Genomic DNA, 19,497 nt, shown 5'->3' on the forward strand with positions numbered 1-19,497 from the left:
TCATGCACTGGGGGGGGGGGGTTTCCCTCAGCCCAGCTTGCACCCTCTCCAATCTGGGACCTCTCGGGGGATGTCCGACTGCCGGTTTAGGCCCAATCCCTGTGGACATCCCTCTCACAATCCAGGACTCCTGGCTCCCAACCACTCGCTTGCCTGCCTGCCTGCCTGCCTGCCCCTAACTGCTTCTGCCTGCCAGCCTGATCATCCCCTAACCACTCCCCTGACAGCTTGATTGACACCTAACTGCTCCCCTGCTGGCCTGATCACCCCCAACTGTCCTCCCCTGCCGGCCCGGTTGCTCTCAACTGCCCTCCCCTGCAGGCCTGGTCGCCCCCAACTGCCCTCCCCTGCAGGCCTGGTTGCCCCCAAATGCCTTCTCCTGCCAGCCATCTTGTGGCGGCCATCTTGTGCGAGGGCATGTTGGTCAATTTGTATATTACCTCTTTATTACATAGGATAACCATGAACACAGTTAATAGTGTATTGAAGGCCTAGGGTGGGGAGCAGGAGTGGGGTAGAGGGGGTCGATGAGGAACAAAAGGTGACGTCTGTGACACTTTGAACAATAAAAATAAGTTAAAAAAAAAAACACACCATAAAATAAAAATAAAAGGAACTGCAAGATTGTCATTCTCCGGATCTTGCTTTCTAGCATGTGGTCAGTTTGGCTTAACTAAACTCTTACAGAAATTAAAAATATAATAAAGTAAATAATAGAGTTTGTTATCTTTTTTCTGGAACGATTTTGTTTCCTCAAGATTTTAGAAACGTTTTTGTGAGTTTTTCAAAATATATACATGGTGAAAGATTACAATGAATCTTCTTAGAAAGATCTTGATGTTAAGGTACTTAAATTTTCTGTACCTCAAGAACTCAAAGTTTATTCAATTCAAATTGCTATCTCTGGGGCTGTGCATTTCTTGTCGTTTCTTGTGCATCTCATATAGCCAAAATCACATATCTTGAGTAAGATCTTAGCTCCCTTTCAACGTTCTGCGTGACATTGGGCAAGTTGCTTTCCTTTCATAAATATTTACTCGTAATTGTGACAGGTCCCAGGGCAATAAAGAGGAATCAGACATGCTTCTCTGCCTCAGAGTTCACAGTCAGGGAAGAAGTCTGACAGTTGAAGGCATAATTAAAACATATTGTGTTGGTGGGCAGAGGGGAGGCATGTGGAAGGAGAGTTATACTTTTCTGAGCTGCTCATTCCTTAAGTGATAAATGAATTATAACACTTTCCCCTCACAGTCTCACAGTAGCTTTATACTAAAGACCAACATTTTAATGGTATATCACACAAAAGCAACTTTTTGAAACCCAATAGCCTTAAAGCTGGGTATACTTTTTTTTTTTAAATTAAATCTTTATTGTTCAGATTATTACAGTTGTTCCTCTTTTCCCCCCCCATAGCTCCCGTCCACCCAGTTCCCCTCCCACCCTCCGCCCTGACCCCCCACCATTGTCCTCATCCATAGGTGCATGATTTTTGTCCAGTCTCTTCCCAAATCCCCCACACCCCTTTCCCCCCCAAGAGTAGTCAGTCCACTCCCTTTCTATGCCCCTGATTCTATTATAATCACCAGTTTATTCTGATCATCAGATTATTTATTCACTTGATTTTTAGATTCACTTGTTGATGGATGTGTATTTGTTGTTCATAATTTGTATCTTTACCTTTTTCTTCTTCTTCCTCTTCTTAAAAGATACCTTTTAGCATTTCATATAATACTGGTTTAGTGGTAATGAACGCCTTTAGCTTTTCCTTATCTGTGAAGCTCTTTCTCTGACCTTCAATTCTGAATGATAGCTTTGCTGAATAAAGTAAACTTGGTTGTAGGTTCTTGGCATTCATCACTTTGAATATTTCTTGCCACTCCCTTCTGGCCTGCAAAGTTTCTGTTGAGAAATCAGCTGACAGTCATATGGGTACACCCTTGTAGGTAACTGACTTTCTTTCTCTTGCTGCTTTTAAGATTCTCTCTTTGTCTTTTGCTCTTGGTATTTTAATTATGATGTGTCTTGGTGTGGTCCCCTTTGGATTCCTTTTGTTTGGGGTTCTCTGTGCTTCCTGGACTTGTAAGTCTATTTCTTTCACCAGGTGGGGGAAGTTTTCTGTCATTATTTCTTCAAATAGGTTTTCAATATCTTGCTCTCTCTCTTCTTCTGGCACCCCTATAATTCAGATGTTGGTACCCTTGAAGCTGTCCCAGTGGCTCCTTATACTATCTTCATATTTTTGGATTCTTTTTTCATTTTGCTTTTCTGGTTGGGTGATTTTGCTTCTTCATATTTCAAATCTGACTTGATTCTGTGATCCTCTGGTCTGCTGTTGGGAGTCTGTATAATAGTCTTTATTTCAGTTAGTGTATGCTTAATTTCTAGTTGGTCCTTTATCACATCGAGGGTCTTACTAGACTTATTGAGGGTCTTACTAAATTTATCGGCGGTTTCTAGAAAATTCTTGAAAAACCTTAAAAGTGTGGTTTTGAACTCTATATCCAGTAGTTTGCTTTCCTCCATTTCTGTCATTTGTGTCCTGTTTCTTTGTCTCGGCATCTTTTATGCTTCGCTGTGTCGATAGAGTGGCTTTCTGTGCTAAGTGTCCTATAGGGCCCAGTGGCTCAGCCTCCCCAATTACCTGAGGTAGACACTCTTGGTGCACCCCCTTGTGGGCTTTTTGCACAGTCTTGTTGTAGTTAAGCCTTCATTGCTGTAGGTAACACTGGAAGGAATTGACCTCCAGGCCCATTGGCTGTGAGAATCAGCTGTGTCTACAGTGGGAGAACTTCTGTTCTGAAGACACCCTTCTGGGGCAAGACTTGCTTCAGTGGGGCTTTGGTGCTCACTGAGTCTGCCCCCTGAGTGTGTCCCTTATGGATCTGAGGAGTTGTAATTGGATGGTCCCACTCTGATCACTGGGTACACTGGCTCTTGGATCTATGGAGGTGCTAATCTAGCCTCTGCCTGAGGCTACCCAATGGAAGCCAGCTGTAAAGCACTGCAAGTTGCCCTGGGGCCTTGGGCAGCTGCAGTTTGTTAAGTAATTTTCAGATTACCAAGGGCCGGGCCTTTCATATGCAAAAGCCTCTGTGCAGTGCTTGGGCGGGGCAGCGTCCCAGAGGATCAACAGGGCAGGCGGAGCGAACAGTATGGCTGCTCTCAGTCCTGCCCTCAGAGGCCCTGGCAATCCCTGTGAGTGCCTCTGAGAGAAAGCTGCCCTGAGTTCTGACGGATGCCAGACAGTCCCGTTTCTCCTGTTTGAGTCTGGGTCCCCAGAGACTCGGCCGCAACTGGAGCTCAGAGCTTGAGACTCCCTCCCAATTGAAAAAGACAATCATGTCCTCAGCCGCCAGCCCTCTCCGCATGCACCTCCGCACCTTTGTATTTTACTTCCTCACTGCACCTCCTCTGAGTCTCGTTATGCTTTTCTCTTTCCTTCTAGTTGTAGAATTTCCACTCAGCCAGCCTTCCTGTGTTTCTGGATGATGCCCATTCTGTCTTTTAGTTGTATTTTTGAACTGGTTGTGCGAGGCAGCAATCTCTGGTGTTACCTATGCCACCATCTTGGTTTCTCCCTGGGTATACTTTTAAGAATCTCACTTTGAGACCTTTTAAGGAGATGATGCCCATGTGAGAAAAGATATAGTTGTCAGTAAAATATGAATTCACATCCAATTAGTTGCTACAAACCTTTATAGAAATGCCTCATTCCATACCAGACTAGATTTTGCCTATAAAAAGCAGGTGGCATTAAACAAAAATGTTTTGATAGACTACTATATGCAGGCATTACTCTCTGAATGCAGATCAGAGTCATAAAAAAAATGCAGGGAATGGTCACTTGGTGGTTTTTATAATGGTACTTAGAAACTTGTGATCATTTTCTAAGAAACATGACTGAAACAATTTCAAGTTCTAAAGCCACACAAATTAAAATAACTCTGTTAATATTTGGTTTGTCCAATACATAATTTCTAATTTGGGTCGAAATAAGGCATTTTAGGTATTCCAAAATAGAAAAGTAGAAGTTTCAATAAACTCCTAGTGCATGATGTGAAATAATTCTGTCTGAATGGTTTCCTGCCACCTCCAGCACTTTCTTTTTTCTTTCTTTATTTCTTCCCTTCTTTGTTTAATTGATACACAACACAGAATAACTCTAAGGTCAAAACCTCTATGAGTAAACATTTGGAAGTTATCTCTGACAAAACCTTTCTCAGGTTCAGAGCATTATAGATATTCATGGGTAATTGAAATGCAGCTCCCCACCAAAAGGATATTAAATTAAGTAAAAATAGTTCAGTTTCCTCATCCCAATCTTCATTCATAGTTAGCTTCAGCCTACTTATTGTAATGGAAATCTGCTTACATTTGTAATGAATTCTTCTTCAAATAATTAAATGTTCAAGAGTGTACCAGAATGACTTTCCAGATGATTTATTGGTATCTCTTCAGCCTTCACCTCCTGAGTCCCCAAGAAATTGCTTGGGCAGCAGCAATTTCTTTGTTTTTTTAGGATGTCAGGTTCTGTAATGTTGTAGCAATTAAGAAATATTCCTTCAAAGCAATTTTGGCAAATTGAATAATTAGAGACATTTTTATTTCCACATCTTATAATACTAGAATATGCTTTCTTAAAATCACATATAGCTAATATGAATTTCCATATTAATTATAGTCAGAAGATACTAGGAATTTCCATTTTTCCTAACTAAATTATTCATACTCTTTTTTGTTTTCATTTAACTGCATAATATGAAAAGAATTTGGCCTGTTCATAAACACAAATTTCTACTTATATTGACTATAATAACTTTACAAGAAATGTAGGCAAGTAGAAATGTTTTGCCTCTTTTATAATGTACCTTTGGAATAAGTTCTATTTAAAGTTACTACTATAACTAAACAAATACTACACACTGGCTTTTTTATATAATTAAGCTTTGCTTGTGTGCTTAGGCAGTAGACTTCACTTTGGAAAACCTCTGTCACGTAAACATAGCTAACGTGATTTTAACTGTATGCATGTGACACTTTTCTTAAAGATACGAGGAGGAAAACTCATGATTACTTACACCCGCAAGAGCGATGCTGGAAAGTATGTGTGTGTCGGCACCAACATGGTTGGGGAACGCGAGAGTGAAGTGGCGGAGCTGACCGTGTTAGGTAAGTGGGATCCTATCTCATCGGCCCCCTGTGAAGCTTCTCCCTCAGTATTATTTAGTATCTTTATACAAGGGAGAAAGAAATGACCTTTCTTAATAAGCTTAACCAACCTTGTGGGGGTGGGAAGAGGAGAGAAGGAATCAGCAAAGCATGCTGCCCAAGACATCCTAGGCAAGACAAGGGGGCAAAACTAGGGGAAACACTAAACCTGGGGAGGAGCTTCGAGGAGTAGGAAACTATATGTAATAAATTTTGAAATAAGATTTTAAATTGTAAGTCTGTTTTGACTAAACATATAAAATAGTTCTTAGTTTATATTTATTTCTTTTTTTGAGAAGGCTTTTTCTAATTTTAGAGAGACCATCATTTGTGAAGAGACCCAGTAACTTGGCAATCACTGTGGATGACAGCGCGGAGTTTAAATGCGAGGCCCGAGGTGACCCTGTGCCTACAGTGAGGTGGAGGAAAGATGACGGGGAACTGCCCAAATCCAGGTAGAGCTCAGAATGGAATGATGTGATTAGCCTATTCCGCCCGTCTCCAGTGTTCATAAGAACATGATTCACATGCATGTCATTAGAATCTTTGACTCCAGACTTCTGGATCCAGGACGAGACACAGTACTAGAGATCATTAGAATAAGGAGGCTGCCATACTTTCTCTGAGGATTGCAGACAAGAACTGTACAGTCATGACCCTGGCTTCCCGGGGAACTCTTCTAAAATGCAATATTCCTTACACATGTTTCTCTTCTGTTCAACCAGACCACAGTTAACACTCATTTCTTGTATGTGAGTTGGTGGGGTAAGGAAGGGAGGTACAGCATTAATAATATAGCTGCGAACCAATTAAACAGCAGGCTTCCTCTGTCTTAGCTACAGTATCACCAGGGAACAGAGAGAGGTCAGAATTTCCTGGTATCTGTCAAGTCCTGAAATTGGCTAGGAGCAGCGATAGGCTCACAGCCTTAAGGAATGAGGCAACAAAATGAAGCTTACAGGAATTGCTTTTGGGCTTTGGTTGCCAGTGTGTCTATTCTCTCAATAGCGAACCCCGTGCTACATTTGGGGTTAGAGTAGTGGTTTCGACATACTTTCTGCTCTCAAGAGCTCACAGAAGGAAGCATGTCTGGATAGAATCAGAATAACCCAGCAAACCCTTTGTCCCATAAAGGCAGACATTTAGGAGCAGTAAATTAGAAGAGACTTCTGAAAGGGAAGTGACATGTAAGCAATTACATAAATTTGATAAGCACGAAAGAGGAGAAGAGTATTCCAGGATGAGACATCACAACAGACATGCAAAGCTAAGAAAGAACATTACATGTTCTGAATGGTGAGAAGTTTAGCATGGCTATGGCATAGGCCATGTGGCAGGAAGTTAAGGGATATTAGGTTAGAAATACTAGGTGTAGCGGTTAATGCGGATTTTTTTGAATAGATGAAGTTGCACTTATGTATATATATATGCAATTTGATATGTATGCTATTTTGTTGTATTGACAGCAAGCTTCAAAACTTCATATGTCAAATTTGCTGAAGGTGTTAACATCATAGATATTTTTATGATTAAAAATGTCGAATTTTGTGCCAAAAAAAAGGGCATTTGTGGGAAGTCTTAGTTCATTGCTTTATTTTGAAGAAAAGTGCTGCTGAAAGTTATCATATACTTCGGGAAGCTTATGGTGAACATGCTCCATCTCAAGATATGTGCGAACGCTGGTTTAAACGCTTTAAAAGTGATGATTTCCATGTGAAAGACAAAGAACATCCAGGTCAACCAAAAAAGTTTGCAGGCCGACAGTTACAAGCATTATTGGATGGAGATGCGTGTCAAACTCAAAAACAACTTGCAGAAAGATTAAACGTTGCTCAGCAAACAATTTCCGATCATTTACAAGCAATGGGAAAGATTTCAAAGGAAGGAAAATGGGTGCCACATCCACTGAACGAAAGACAAATGGAAAACCAAAAAGTCATCAGTAAAATGTTGCTTCAACGGCACGAAATAAAGTCTTGTTTGCATCCAATTGTGACTGGCAATGACAAGTGGATTTATTTTGAGAATCCCAAATGCACAAAATCATGGGTTGATCCCGGTCAACCATCAACACCAACTGCAAGGCCAAATCGCTTCGGAAAGAAGACAGTGCTTGTCAGGGCCAGCCTGACAGGTTGAACCAGGCTGAGGTAGGGAGGTGGGAATTGAGAAAAGAAAGAAAGACAGGAGAGCGGGACCGGGAGAACTACAGGTCAATCAAGGAACTGCAGTAAGTTTATTAACCACACAATGCCTTTTATACACAACACACTGAATAGGAGGTCTGTCAAGAGGAATGTATTCTTTGTTCCTCTTAATCTCTAAGGGAGAGACAGAGCAGAAGGACAAATTCTCAGTACAGCAAATCTCAGTAAATAGTTACAGACTTCTTGGTAAGCCATGAAAGGCTGTTCTCATTCTACAAAGGTTGCTCTCATTCTACTGATAACTGCCATCCAAACAAGTCTGGGAAAACTGTGTGGGTAAGGGTCCCAGTCTTGCCAGCCCCTTCAGGTGCAAGGACCGTGTCAGCTTCCCCCCAGACTCCAACAAATGCTCTGTGTTTGGTGAGATCAGGAAGGTGTGGTGTATGATGAGCTTCTAAAACCAGGTGAAACCGTTAATACTGATCACTGCCGACAACAAATAATCAATCTGAACCACGCTTTGATTGTTAAACGACCAGAATGTGCCAGAAGAAACAGCAAAGTAATTTTGCTTCGTGATAACGCACCATCACATACTTCAAAACCAGTAAAAGACACATGAAAAGATCTTGCCTGGGAAGTATTAACCCACCCGCCGTATTCAACAGACCTTGCTCCTTCAGATTACCACTTGTTCCAATCAATGGCACACACACTTTCTGAGCAGCACTTCAAAACATACGAAGAAGTGGAAAATTGGGTCTCTGAGTGGTTTGCCTCAAAACAAGAAAAGTTCTATTGGGACAGTATCCACAAATTACCTGAAATATGGTTGAAATGTGTAGCTAGCGATGAACATTACTTTGAATAATGCACTTTTTATGTTCCTCTTGAAATTATCGTGTTTTCTTTGATTACAAAATCCACATTATTAACCGGTACAACGAGTACTGAGGCCAGATTATCAGAGGCTTGTATTAATAGACTAAAGAATTTTGAATCATATTACATGCACAATGATGACCCAAGAAGAATACTATGAACAGGGTTTCTTTTTAGAGAGAATAGCTTTTTGGACTATGGATGTTACATGTATGTAAGGAGATAGAGATACTAGTATCAGGGTCACCATTGTTGTTGTCCCTGTAAGTGATGTAAATTGCCCGAATGTGGAAATGAGAGGGAGGTAGGGGTCCATAGTGGCAAGAAATTTCTGAAACTCAACTAATGAATTGGATGATTTGTTAGTTAGAGGGAACTGGTGAAGGAAGATGGGTAGATTGTGTTAGGAAAAGGAATTTGTTTACGTGTCAGAAAATATTAGGTGTCTGTGTGATATGATGTGTAATTATTAATCAGCAGGGATTATGAATTTGGAGCTTAGATGAAATAAGAATTGGAAATATTTGGGTGGTCAATGAATATATAAACTATAGTAGAAAATATAACTCAGGGATATTATGTAGAGTGAAAGAGGGTTAAAGTGAAACTTTAAGGGAAACCCAACATTGAATGGGAAGGAAGATGAGGCAAGGCAAATGAACTCTAGAATGAGACTGTCTGAGTTCAGTTATCAACTCTGCGCTAAACTAGCTGAGACCAACACCAACCAGGTCACCTTGCCCCCGCTGCCTCGCTTTCTTTTCTTATCTGCACAATGGAAATGAGCATAATACTTCATACAATGGTTATAAGAATTTTAAAAGATAAAAATCTATAAATTACATCTGACATATATAAATTGGTCATTATCTTTTAATTTTAGATTGAGTACAGTAGCTTGAGGGAACAAACAATGAAGTTCCAACTTTTTAAAAAAATATTTTTTTTGAAACGTAGTTCAGTATTTTAGCCCACATAAATTTAAAAACAAGCTCTTTTCACCTGGCTAGTGTTGCTCAGTGGTTGAGCATCTACCCATGAACCAGGAGGTCACGGTTTGATTCCCAGTCAGGGCATATGACCAGGTTGCAGGCTCAATCCCCAGCAGGGACTGTGCAGGAGGCAGCCAAGTGATGATTCTCTCTCATCATTGATGTTTCTATCTCTCTCCTCCTCTCCCGTCCTCTTTCTGAAATCAATAAAAACATTTAAAATATAGATAAAATCAAGCTCTTTTCTCTATGTGTGCTTGCTTAGAGGAACGGTGTATTTTAACTATTGTTTAAAATATCCTGAAGCGAATGTTATGTGTGATCCTAGATATATGTTATTTGTAATGATGAGATCTTTAAATAGAAGGTCACTTAATTGTACTTTCTTTTGTTCTGTCACTAGATATGAAATCAGAGATGATCATACCTTGAAAATCCGAAAGGTGATGGCTGGTGACATGGGGTCATATACTTGTGTTGCAGAAAATATGGTTGGAAAAGCTGAAGCATCAGCTACTTTGACTGTCCAAGGTAAGGCTTGGGGAACAGTTTGTTGTGGTTGTTTTATTATCTGAAACATAATGTTAATACTTAAAGAAAACACCATTTAATAAAGTACTCTATATTACATATAGGCTTTAAGTGGTGCTAGAAATATTTTACTTCAGACGTTTTAAGGAAATTGTTATTTTGCCCATGGGAAGTCTATATGCATTTGTTACAAGAAATTAAATTAAATTTTCAAAATTAGGAAGAGTTCTGTCTTGGTCAAGTAAAGGAGGAGAATGTACTGTAATCTCTGGGTCTTCAACCATAGAGCCCTTCTAATCTCTTACTTAAATGACAGCTGTAACCAAAACCTGTGCATGCAAGCAAATCGCCCATTCCTTCAGGAATGAAATCGCCCATTTCAAGGATCTGTACAACGTGGAACACAAAAATGAGAGGATTCAGTTCCCCTCAAGAATGTAAGGTTGTCCATGTGTAGGGACTTTCGTAGTATTTTTCTGTGCACACACTTCCTGTGATATAACAATGCTCAATAAATATTTGTGAATTAATTGCATTTGTACCCTGCTAATTTTGATAAAGATTTATTATTTGGTGCGATTTATTATGATTTATTATTATATTCTATGGCTATAAGTTTTTGAATGTCAACATCTTAAACTGATGTGCAGAAATGGTTCTGTCACATTTATATCATAATCCAGATGTTTTTCATTCTCATAATCCCTTTTCTCCTTTCTCCATGATGTCATAGGATTATTTCTTACTCTGTCTCATCTGAAAATTGTTCTCATTTTTTTTTCCATTTTAGAGTGGACAAGTTGGTTATTGTTGCATTTGAGAGACAATGACCTTTAAAAAACATTTTGTTGGTGAAAAAACTTCCCTATTTTGATAAGTACATGGAGTAATCAGGGATCTTGGCCATAAACCACTTAGCTTGTTTCTTGGTCTGACATCAGCTGCACTTGGTACTGTCATCTTTTCTGAGCACTGTCTCCTCTAAGGCTATTATGAGGAAAAAGGTGGCTTTTGAGGGAGTGCTTCTACTGTGGGCTTTCTACAAAAGAGCCTTGGGGGCTTTTTACAGTTTAAAAAAAGAATAAAGACTATTTCCTTCCCGTATTTAAAGCCATTATGTCCCACTTTGGGGTTTTTAGCTGAACCTCATAAAAACAAAAGGAAAAAAAAGAATGGATCAAGAGCAAACATTGAATTTCTAAGACCTAGACTACTTCTCTTTAATCTAAGTTAGACTTGAACTCCATGTAAGGCTAAAACTGTAAAAAAAGAAACCCCTTTACATTTAGGGAAAGCATAAATTTAAGAGATGTCAAATCCAAGTTCAAAAGCCCCCCAGAGGAAGTGAAAGTAGCCCAGGATGAATACAAGGCATGAACAGGTGTGTCTATCTCCAGGCAATTGTGACAGGAAGGTTGATTGTCTATCACATTACTCAGAGAGATGCAGTGTTTCACTTTATGTTTTAAAGTCCTCTACCTTGGGAGCATGATGCTTTTATAGATAATAGCCATTCTGCTGTGTCTACAGTAGACATTGAAATCAAAATAGTTTTTTTCCTGCAATTTTAAACTCAATTTCAAAGCTAATTCAGCCTTAAGTTTTCCATATGGAATTTTTGCTTCCTAAGCTTGCATTTCAATGGAAATTGGTTACAAATGATCAAATCCAGAAACTATTTGAGGAATTTTGTTCTTATTTCAACTGCATTGAGTTTTCTATAAACTTATGACAGAGTTGTATATTGTTAAGAGGGTAATTGATTCAAATATTAAAATACGCATATTAGCAGCACTGTTAACATATCTTTAACAGCTAGAATAATGTACACAATACATCAAAGAAAGCAATATGATTCCCATCTGTAAAAGGTAACTAAGGATGGAGGAGGGGAGAATCAGGAAACTTTTTAAAGGGAACTTGAGAAGTTATATCTTTTTTTCCTTCATTTCAGAGTGATAGTAGAAATATACTAGGGTACTACAAAGGAAACTAATCAGAAATGAATTTGATAGCAGGAAACAATTATAATAAGAAATTCAGTAGTGTAGCTTTTGAAATCTGTGTTTGATTTGTGGTTCATTTTTAGAAAGGACTATTGGAATCAGTATGGGATTATAAATACTCTTCCTTTCCCTCACTTCTCATACAATGAATATTTACTTTTGAGAATTGATGTTGGACAACAAAACCCTGTCTTCCAGATAGAAGTTATAGGGGAAAAAAAGCCTCTTAAATAAAGGTGATAAAGGTGACTGTGATTTTCACCCTTAGTAAAGACATGATTAGTTCCAACATTTGAAAAATAACTTAATTTGAGCCCTAGCCTGTGTGGCTCAGTTGGTGTCATTCAGTGTATGGAAAGGTTGCTGGAGGCTCTATCCCCAGTCCAGGGCAAGGCAGCAAATCAGTGTTTCCCTCTCATATCAATGTTTCTCTCTCTCTCTCTCTCTCTCTCTCTCTCTCTCTCTCTTTCTCTTTAAGAATCAATGGGGAAATCATAAAAATAAATAACTTAATTTGAGAATTGCTTCCCTTTTTATTTCCTTTTTTTCTTGGTATCTCAGTTCTGCTTTTCTGGAGACTACCTTCATATATTTTCTAAAATATGCCTGCCTTAAATAGTTCTTCTTTAATTCTAAGTATTTTCTTGGTTTTTCTACTTGTGTACTATTCACAATGCTTAGCATGATACTGAGAATCTAGTGGGCACTTTATCTAATAAGTACTTGTTACAAGTGAAATGACTATGGACTTGAACCTTCTACTTGAGTGGTAGAACTATCCCAGGGATATAGGAATATTCTATAGGAAATCCAAGCAGTTTCTGGGGACTCTGATCCTGAGGACCAACAGTACATTCACTTGGGTCAAATTGAATAGATGGCATCTATGATAGCTGCCTGGTGGTCTGTGTTTAAAAGGGAGCAAAGTAAAACCTAGGACTAGGCAGAGTTTCCTAAACACATATGAAGTTTGTTATCTGAACTTAAATACTAAACTCATCTGAAGCTTGTTAAATACACAGATTATCCGCCTGCTTCTGGAGCACCTGATTTAGAAAATCTGAAATGGTGTGCAGACATTTTAAATTATTTTGTAGATAAGCAAGTTTATGAATCCCTGGATTGAAGAGTTATCTGATGAACTAATAGAAAGAATAAAGGGTGTTGAAACATTTCTTTAGAGTTGGGGAATTAGTTTCAAAGTGTGTTACAAAGAAGTGTGCAACCAAGGGCCATAGACATGGGAGTCAGACAGAATTTAGTTGAATCGGCTGTCATGTCGTTTACCAACTGTGTGACCTACAAAAGGTGATTTAAACTTCCTGAGCCTCAGTTTCCCCATGCATAGAATGAGTATAGTAATGGAACTTCACAGCATTTTTATAAGGATTAAATTAAAATATATATGTAAAAATATTAACATATCTGTTACAGAGTTTTATAAATAAAGAGGATCATATTCATACTAGAGGCCCAATCCATGAATTAGTGCACAGGTGGGGACCCTCGGGGTGGCCTGCGGGGATTGGTTCTCAGCTCTCGCCCCCAGCCTCACAGCCCTGCAGCCCCACCTGGCAACCCTCCATGGCCTGGCACTTCCCACTCACCTGCTCCACCATCCCTCCACGGTCCCACTCTCCTTGGAGCCCATCGGGGCTGGCAGTGCCTCTACTGCTGCCTGCTGCCAGTGCCCTCCATTATCTGTGCTTCCCCCTGGTGGTCAGCACATGTCATAGCGAGCAGTCAAACTTCTGGTGGAACAATTTGCATATTAGGCTTTTATTATATACTAGAGGCCCAGTGCACAAAAATTTGTGCACTCGGGGGGAAGGGGGTGCCTCAGCCCGGTCTGTGCCCTCTCGCAGTCTGGGACCCCTCGGGAGATAACGACCTGCTGGCTTAGGTCTGCTCCCGGGTGGCAGAAGGCAGGTCCAATCCCTAGGTGCAGCCCCTGGTCGGGCTCAGAAGCAGGGCCGATTGGGGAGTTGGGGCACCGCCCCCTGTCATACACAGAGCAGGGCAGATCGGGAGGTTGCGATGCCACCCTCAGTCACGCTCAGGGTAGGGCTGATTGGGGAGTTGGGGCACCACCCCCTGTCACACTCAAGGCAGGGTCGATGGAGAGGTTGCAGCGCCACCCCCTGTCACGCACAGAGCAGGGCCAATCAGGGGGTTGGGGGGCTGCCCCATCACTCACAGAGCAGGGCCCATCAGGGGGGATGGGGCTCCGTACTCTATCACGCACAGAGCAGGGTCGATCAGGGGGTTGGGGAGCTCCCCCTGTCACGCACAGAGCAGGGCCCATCAGGGGGTTGGGGAGCTCCCCCCGTCACTCACAGAGTAGGGCCGATAGGGGAGTTGGGGCACCGCCCCCTGTCACACACAGAGCAGGGCGGATCAGAGGGTTGGGGCGCCGCACCCTGTCACACTCAGGGCAGGGCTGATGGGGAGGTTATGGCTCTACCCCATCACACACAGAGCAGGGCCCGTGGGGCGGGGGGGTAGGGGCGCCGCACCCAGTCACACACAGAGCCACAGGGCGATCAGGGGGTTGAGGAGCTCCCCCCATCAGGCACAGAGCAGGGCTGATCAGGGGGTTGGGGTACCTTCCCCTGTCAGGAACAGAGCAGGGCAGATAGGGAGGTTGTGGCCCCACCCCCTGTCACACACAGAGCCGCAAGGCGATCAGGGGGTTTCGGCGCTGCCCTCTGCCACGCTGATCCCGGTGCCGGGAGGCCTCGTGGCTCCGCTGATACCGGTGCTGGGAGGCATATTACCCTTTTACTATATAGGATAGAGGCCTGGTGCACGGGTGGGGACTGGCTGGTTTGCCCTGAAGGGTGTCCTGAATCAGGGTGGGGGTCCCCACTGGGGTGTCTAGCCAGCCTGCGTGAGGGGATGATGGCTGTTTGTAGCTGGTCACACACCCTTCAGGGTGGGGGTCCCCATTGGGGTGCCTGGCCAGTCTGGGTGAGGGGCTGAGGGCAGTTTTCAGGCTGTCGGGTGACTGAAGCTCCCAACCACTCCTTTTTTCTTTTTATTCTGGGCCAGCTTTAGCTCTGAGGCTTGGCTCCAACTCTTAGGCCTCGGCTGTTGAAAGCAGGTATCTGGTTTGTTTGGGTTCTATAATCGAAACACTGTTTCAACTCCAGCTCTGAGATCCCGGCTGGCTGAAAACAGGTTCTGGGGTTTTGTTTAGCTTCTATATTTGTAACAATGTTTCAAACTGCAAGCTCAGAGGCTGGCAGCGGCAGGCAGGGAACGTTGGAGTCCTCCGTCACTGAAGCAAGCAAGCCTGGCTGCCGGCTGCCATCTTGGCTGGCAGTTAATTTGCATATCGCCCTGATTAGCCAATGGGAAGGGTAGCGGAGGTACGGCTAATTACCATGTTTCTCTTTTATTAGATAGGATTAGTGTTATTATTGATAGCTTTATTGCTTACTTTTAATAATTATTGGTTATTTTGTAAGGAAAATAGTAATGTTTATATAACTCTAGACAGATCATTTTTCTTTGCTATTGTAACTGAGAAATGTTAAATGAGAATATAGTAATGATCATTTATTACATAACATTAACTAAAACTTTTCTAATATAAAATATTACATTTTCATTAAAAAAACACCTTATTAGATTTTATAGTAAATGTGTTGGATTTTGTTAATGCCATCAAAACTCGTGCTAGATTTATGCTGACGTTTTGCAAGGTAACTATATAAAATAATGAAAATTATGACCATTGGGAACAGAAATGAATAAAAACAATTACATTTATTTGCAATGCAGTGTTATTGTTATGGAAAAATGTTCAGCAACAGATATTTGATCCCTATTCTGGTTCTCTTAACTCTAAAAGTGACTGTTTTCTAATTGTTTGGATTCTCAGCATTTCAGGTTATCTTTCTATAAATTAGGGGTGTTTTCTGGTAATTAGTTTTGGGACTAGTAAGATTATCCAGGAGCAGATATCCTCAAAAACTGCTCTTCTCCTTCATGACTACTTGGAAGTTAACAATTCAGCTGCCAGTAAAATATGAGGTCACATCCCATTAACAGCAAGTCTCTTCACCCCTAAAACCACACCACATACGTATCTCACATAGTATTGTTTGGATTACTTTTTCTTGGAAGGCAGAATCCAAAAACCACTGAATACAATAAAAATATTAATTATTTATAATGTAGAAGATGAAAAAAGGTAAATTTTGGTAATATTTGATACTATGAGGAAGCTTCTGATTAAAAATATATACATCCAGACCTCTGTTAATGTTTAGTCAATAAAAGGAACATCGAGATTCCTTTAATTTTCATGTCAATTTTGTTGTGTCATTGAAACTGTCAGAGGAGACTCAAAGGCTGTGTAGTAACTTGACCTATTAAAAAATAATGTCTGTTACATGACCAATAAAAAATGGTGAAGTAATGCTGTTCAGAATAATTACAACAGAGAAAGTCTTTCTGCTTAAATCCTTGTTAATCAGAAAATTCATTTAACCTGCATATGATGTTCTGTTATTTCCTGGAAAAGTCAAAGGTTTATTACCTATAATTTTAAACCATCAGTGCCGTTGTATTTATACTTAGAGTGTATCCTGATTTTTCCTCCATAGGTATAATATCTACCCACCTCCTCAAGAATTCTCTCTGTGAAGTTAAAATACACAAACAGAATCAGACATCTTTGTAAAGACATGTCACCTCAGTTTTGCTTTATTTCATTGTAATATTTGCACTTTAATGTCTCATTTTGACAAGTGTTGGGATTGCTGGCTCTGTCTTGGTAGGAAAGAATTATCCTCTGAACTAGTGTTTCATATTGCATAAGGCTCCATCTCGTACAGAGAAGATATAGACTGTGATATTTATAACCATTTTATAGGTTGTGACATGCCTATAAAATATAAACTCTAACCAGAACAAAATAGATGCATAGAGGTGCCCTGCCAGGTTTTTAAACAGTGTGCCACTAACACTGAAATTTATGCCTCTGCTTGGTGTTCCAAGACTTGTAGCAGGTTTGTTTTACATTTTACTATCTTAATCGAAACCTACTAGACCTCTATTATATGCTTGCCACGTGGGCCTTGGGGTTCTTCTTGGAATTACATGACAGCCCACTTAAATTTGTTACTGTTTTTATTTTTCTTTTTAACCAAATTCATGGTTAATTTAAAAAGTGAGTGGGGTTTTTTGCGCGGGTTTTTTGTGTTTTGTTTTGTTTTTTCTTTGGCTGCCGGTAGCCTTTAAGAAAAGCATAATGGATGTAGGTTCAAAATAATTAAAAGAAAAATATAGGAAGAAAAATAATTTTATTTACAATAGTATTGGTAACAAATCTTTTAAACTAGTAATTATTTTTTATTATGACGATCATTTTGGTAGCATTTTAAATAATTTCATTTTTGAGGAGTGATATCCCAAAAGAAACATAGAAGATAATGCCACATACAGTTGAAACTCTACATTTCTCCCATTTCCAAGTTTGCTGTCTGTCTCTAAGAATTCCTGTGCCTCTTTGCTTAAGGGATACTCATTGCTTAAACAAGGCAAACTAGATGGCATTGTTAATCCTTCCATTCCCTTTGCAATTTTACAGATAAAGCAGCTCTTATTACTGTTAAAATTTCATTTCCAGAGTAAATTTGTGTCTCTCTCTCACCAGAGTGATCATGTTCCCACCACATGCCTGTCACAGGAAACCAAACTGAAAACTGACTTCCATACACCAGTCACTTCCCAGGCAATCACATGTTATCTTCACTGCGTTGAAACATTAAGAAAATCTGATCCCATTTTTGTTTGTCTCTCTTTCAATAGGAACTAAAAGACATTTAGTCCTCCCGTTTCCCTGTAGCCTCGAGTGCTGGGCCAGTCAGACACTGGAAGCTGGACATTTAGATCTTACTTCACACCCCACTGCACTGCTCTGCAGGCCTCTCACAGGGACCAGTGATTCTTTGTAGCTCAAGAAACAGTTGCTTCTATGCCCTTTCAGCAACTGCTCTGTTAAAAGAAAAGGCAGATGCCACGCATCTCTGAACCAGATGATTCTCTGTTCCTAGACAAATAGGATTTTGTGCAATCCCTGCTCTTTTCTCCTAAGTGCTTCATCTTTCTTCTCTTGATGTGATATTGCTCCATTCTCTCAATGTCATCACCTGTTTTAATTCTAAAATTACAAAATATGATATCATGAGGATGTCACTATCTCTTTAAATGATATTGTAGACATATAATAAGGAATGTTCCAATGAATGACCCAAAGAAAGTGCATTGTCTTCTGTCTGGAGAGTTGTTATTTTCCCATCAGTATTTATGTCTACTGTACAGTGAAGGGACAGAGCCTTCCTCATTAGGGCTGATTAGCCACTGACAGCTTCTGGAAGGCTGAGCCTTAAAGTCTGAGATTGACACGAGACTGGGGAGGCACTGTGGTAGGAAAAGAGACTCCTGTCTTTTGGCTGACTTTTTTACTACTAATGGGATGTTTTCTAGAGCCTTTCTCCTTGCTGCATGCGAACCTCATGCTTCACACAGAAGCTTTGCTGAAATAACTTGGGGACTGAAGTTTATTATTGACTCCTATGAGATGTCAATAGACTGGGGATTGCACAGCAGGTAGAACTTTCAGTGTAGCAAGAAGCAGCTATCAGGGGTCTGGCTAAGCGTTTAAGTTTCTGCTAACTCAGAATGTGATTGTTTATTCACAGGAAATAATAGTGATGCAGTGAAAGTGGGAGGAGACGAGGCGTCAGAGCTCAGGTGTCTCGTGGTCTACATGCAGCTGAAGGCAGTGTAACTGCAGATGCTCGTCAGTAGATAGCGTGGGTGATGTGGGGCCAGCCTGTACTCACTTATTTCTTATTATTGTTTTAATGCAGCCCTCTTTCCTCTCTCTAACAGTGAAATGGTTAACCTCTAACCAGTTCCTTTCCTCCATCTTGGCACATGGACTCCATTCTCCACACAACGTGTTTATCTGCCTAAAACATAAATTTAGTTACATTAATTGTATCCAAAAAAGTTCTCATTGTTCCCATCTCTCCAGGATAACATCCAAAATGCTTGATAGCGCTCTGCTGCTGACCTCTTCTCTAATTGTTTCTGACCGTTAATGTGGTTATTTGAGTCCAAACCAAAACTAACTGTGTCAAGGGGCCTCCCTTCAGCCTAGGATCACTATATTGTTTACATATTTTCATGCACATGTTATGTAGCTTACCTCTGGGCTTTTCCTTATGTTGGTCTAAAATGCCTTGGCCCTTCTTCTACTTGCTACTTACTCTTATCCTTGGACTCAAATCAAGTAAGAATCCTTCAAGAAGCTTTGCAGACAGTCCCCACACCAATGCATGTTAGGAATTGCTCCATTCATGTACCCGTCGGATACTATTGCCACCTTTACTGCATTTTAATGCCTACCTCACTTGACTGGAAGGAAGAAATGGAGGAGGGAGAGAGGGAAGAAGGGGGGGGGAGAGAGAGAGAGAGAGAGAGAGAGAGAGAGAGAGAGAGAGAGAGAGAGATATGAGACGGAAACATCAATTGGTACCCGGCCGAGGATTGAATCCGCAACCTTTCTTTGGCATACTGGATGATGGTCCAACAAACTGAGCCACCTGGCCAGGGGAGATTTAATTTTTTTTTTAAATTTTTTTAGCTAATTAATGTAGAGTTTGGTAATTGTTTCATTTTTCCGCAGAGATTATTTCTGTGTCTCTTTGATAT

The 19,497-nt window shown here is 40.6% G+C and overlaps 1 protein-coding gene across 1 annotated transcript in view; it reads left to right on the forward strand.

Moving 5' to 3' along the window:
- ROBO1 (roundabout guidance receptor 1) overlaps positions 1 to 19,497 on the forward strand; it is a gene marked incomplete at its 5' end in the record, with an annotated part of 448,967 nt that overhangs the window by 317,607 nt on the left and 111,863 nt on the right. Inside the window, 3 exons of the mRNA XM_081087409.1 lie at positions 5,049 to 5,169; positions 5,525 to 5,663; positions 9,633 to 9,760. Of these exons, the coding sequence (XP_080943535.1) occupies positions 5,049 to 5,169; positions 5,525 to 5,663; positions 9,633 to 9,760 (388 nt within the window). The remainder of the gene's footprint in view (positions 1 to 5,048; positions 5,170 to 5,524; positions 5,664 to 9,632; positions 9,761 to 19,497) is intronic.

Source organism: Myotis nattereri (assembly GCF_964212035.1).
Source record: "Myotis nattereri genome assembly, chromosome: 3".
NCBI lineage: Eukaryota > Metazoa > Chordata > Mammalia > Chiroptera > Vespertilionidae > Myotis > Myotis nattereri.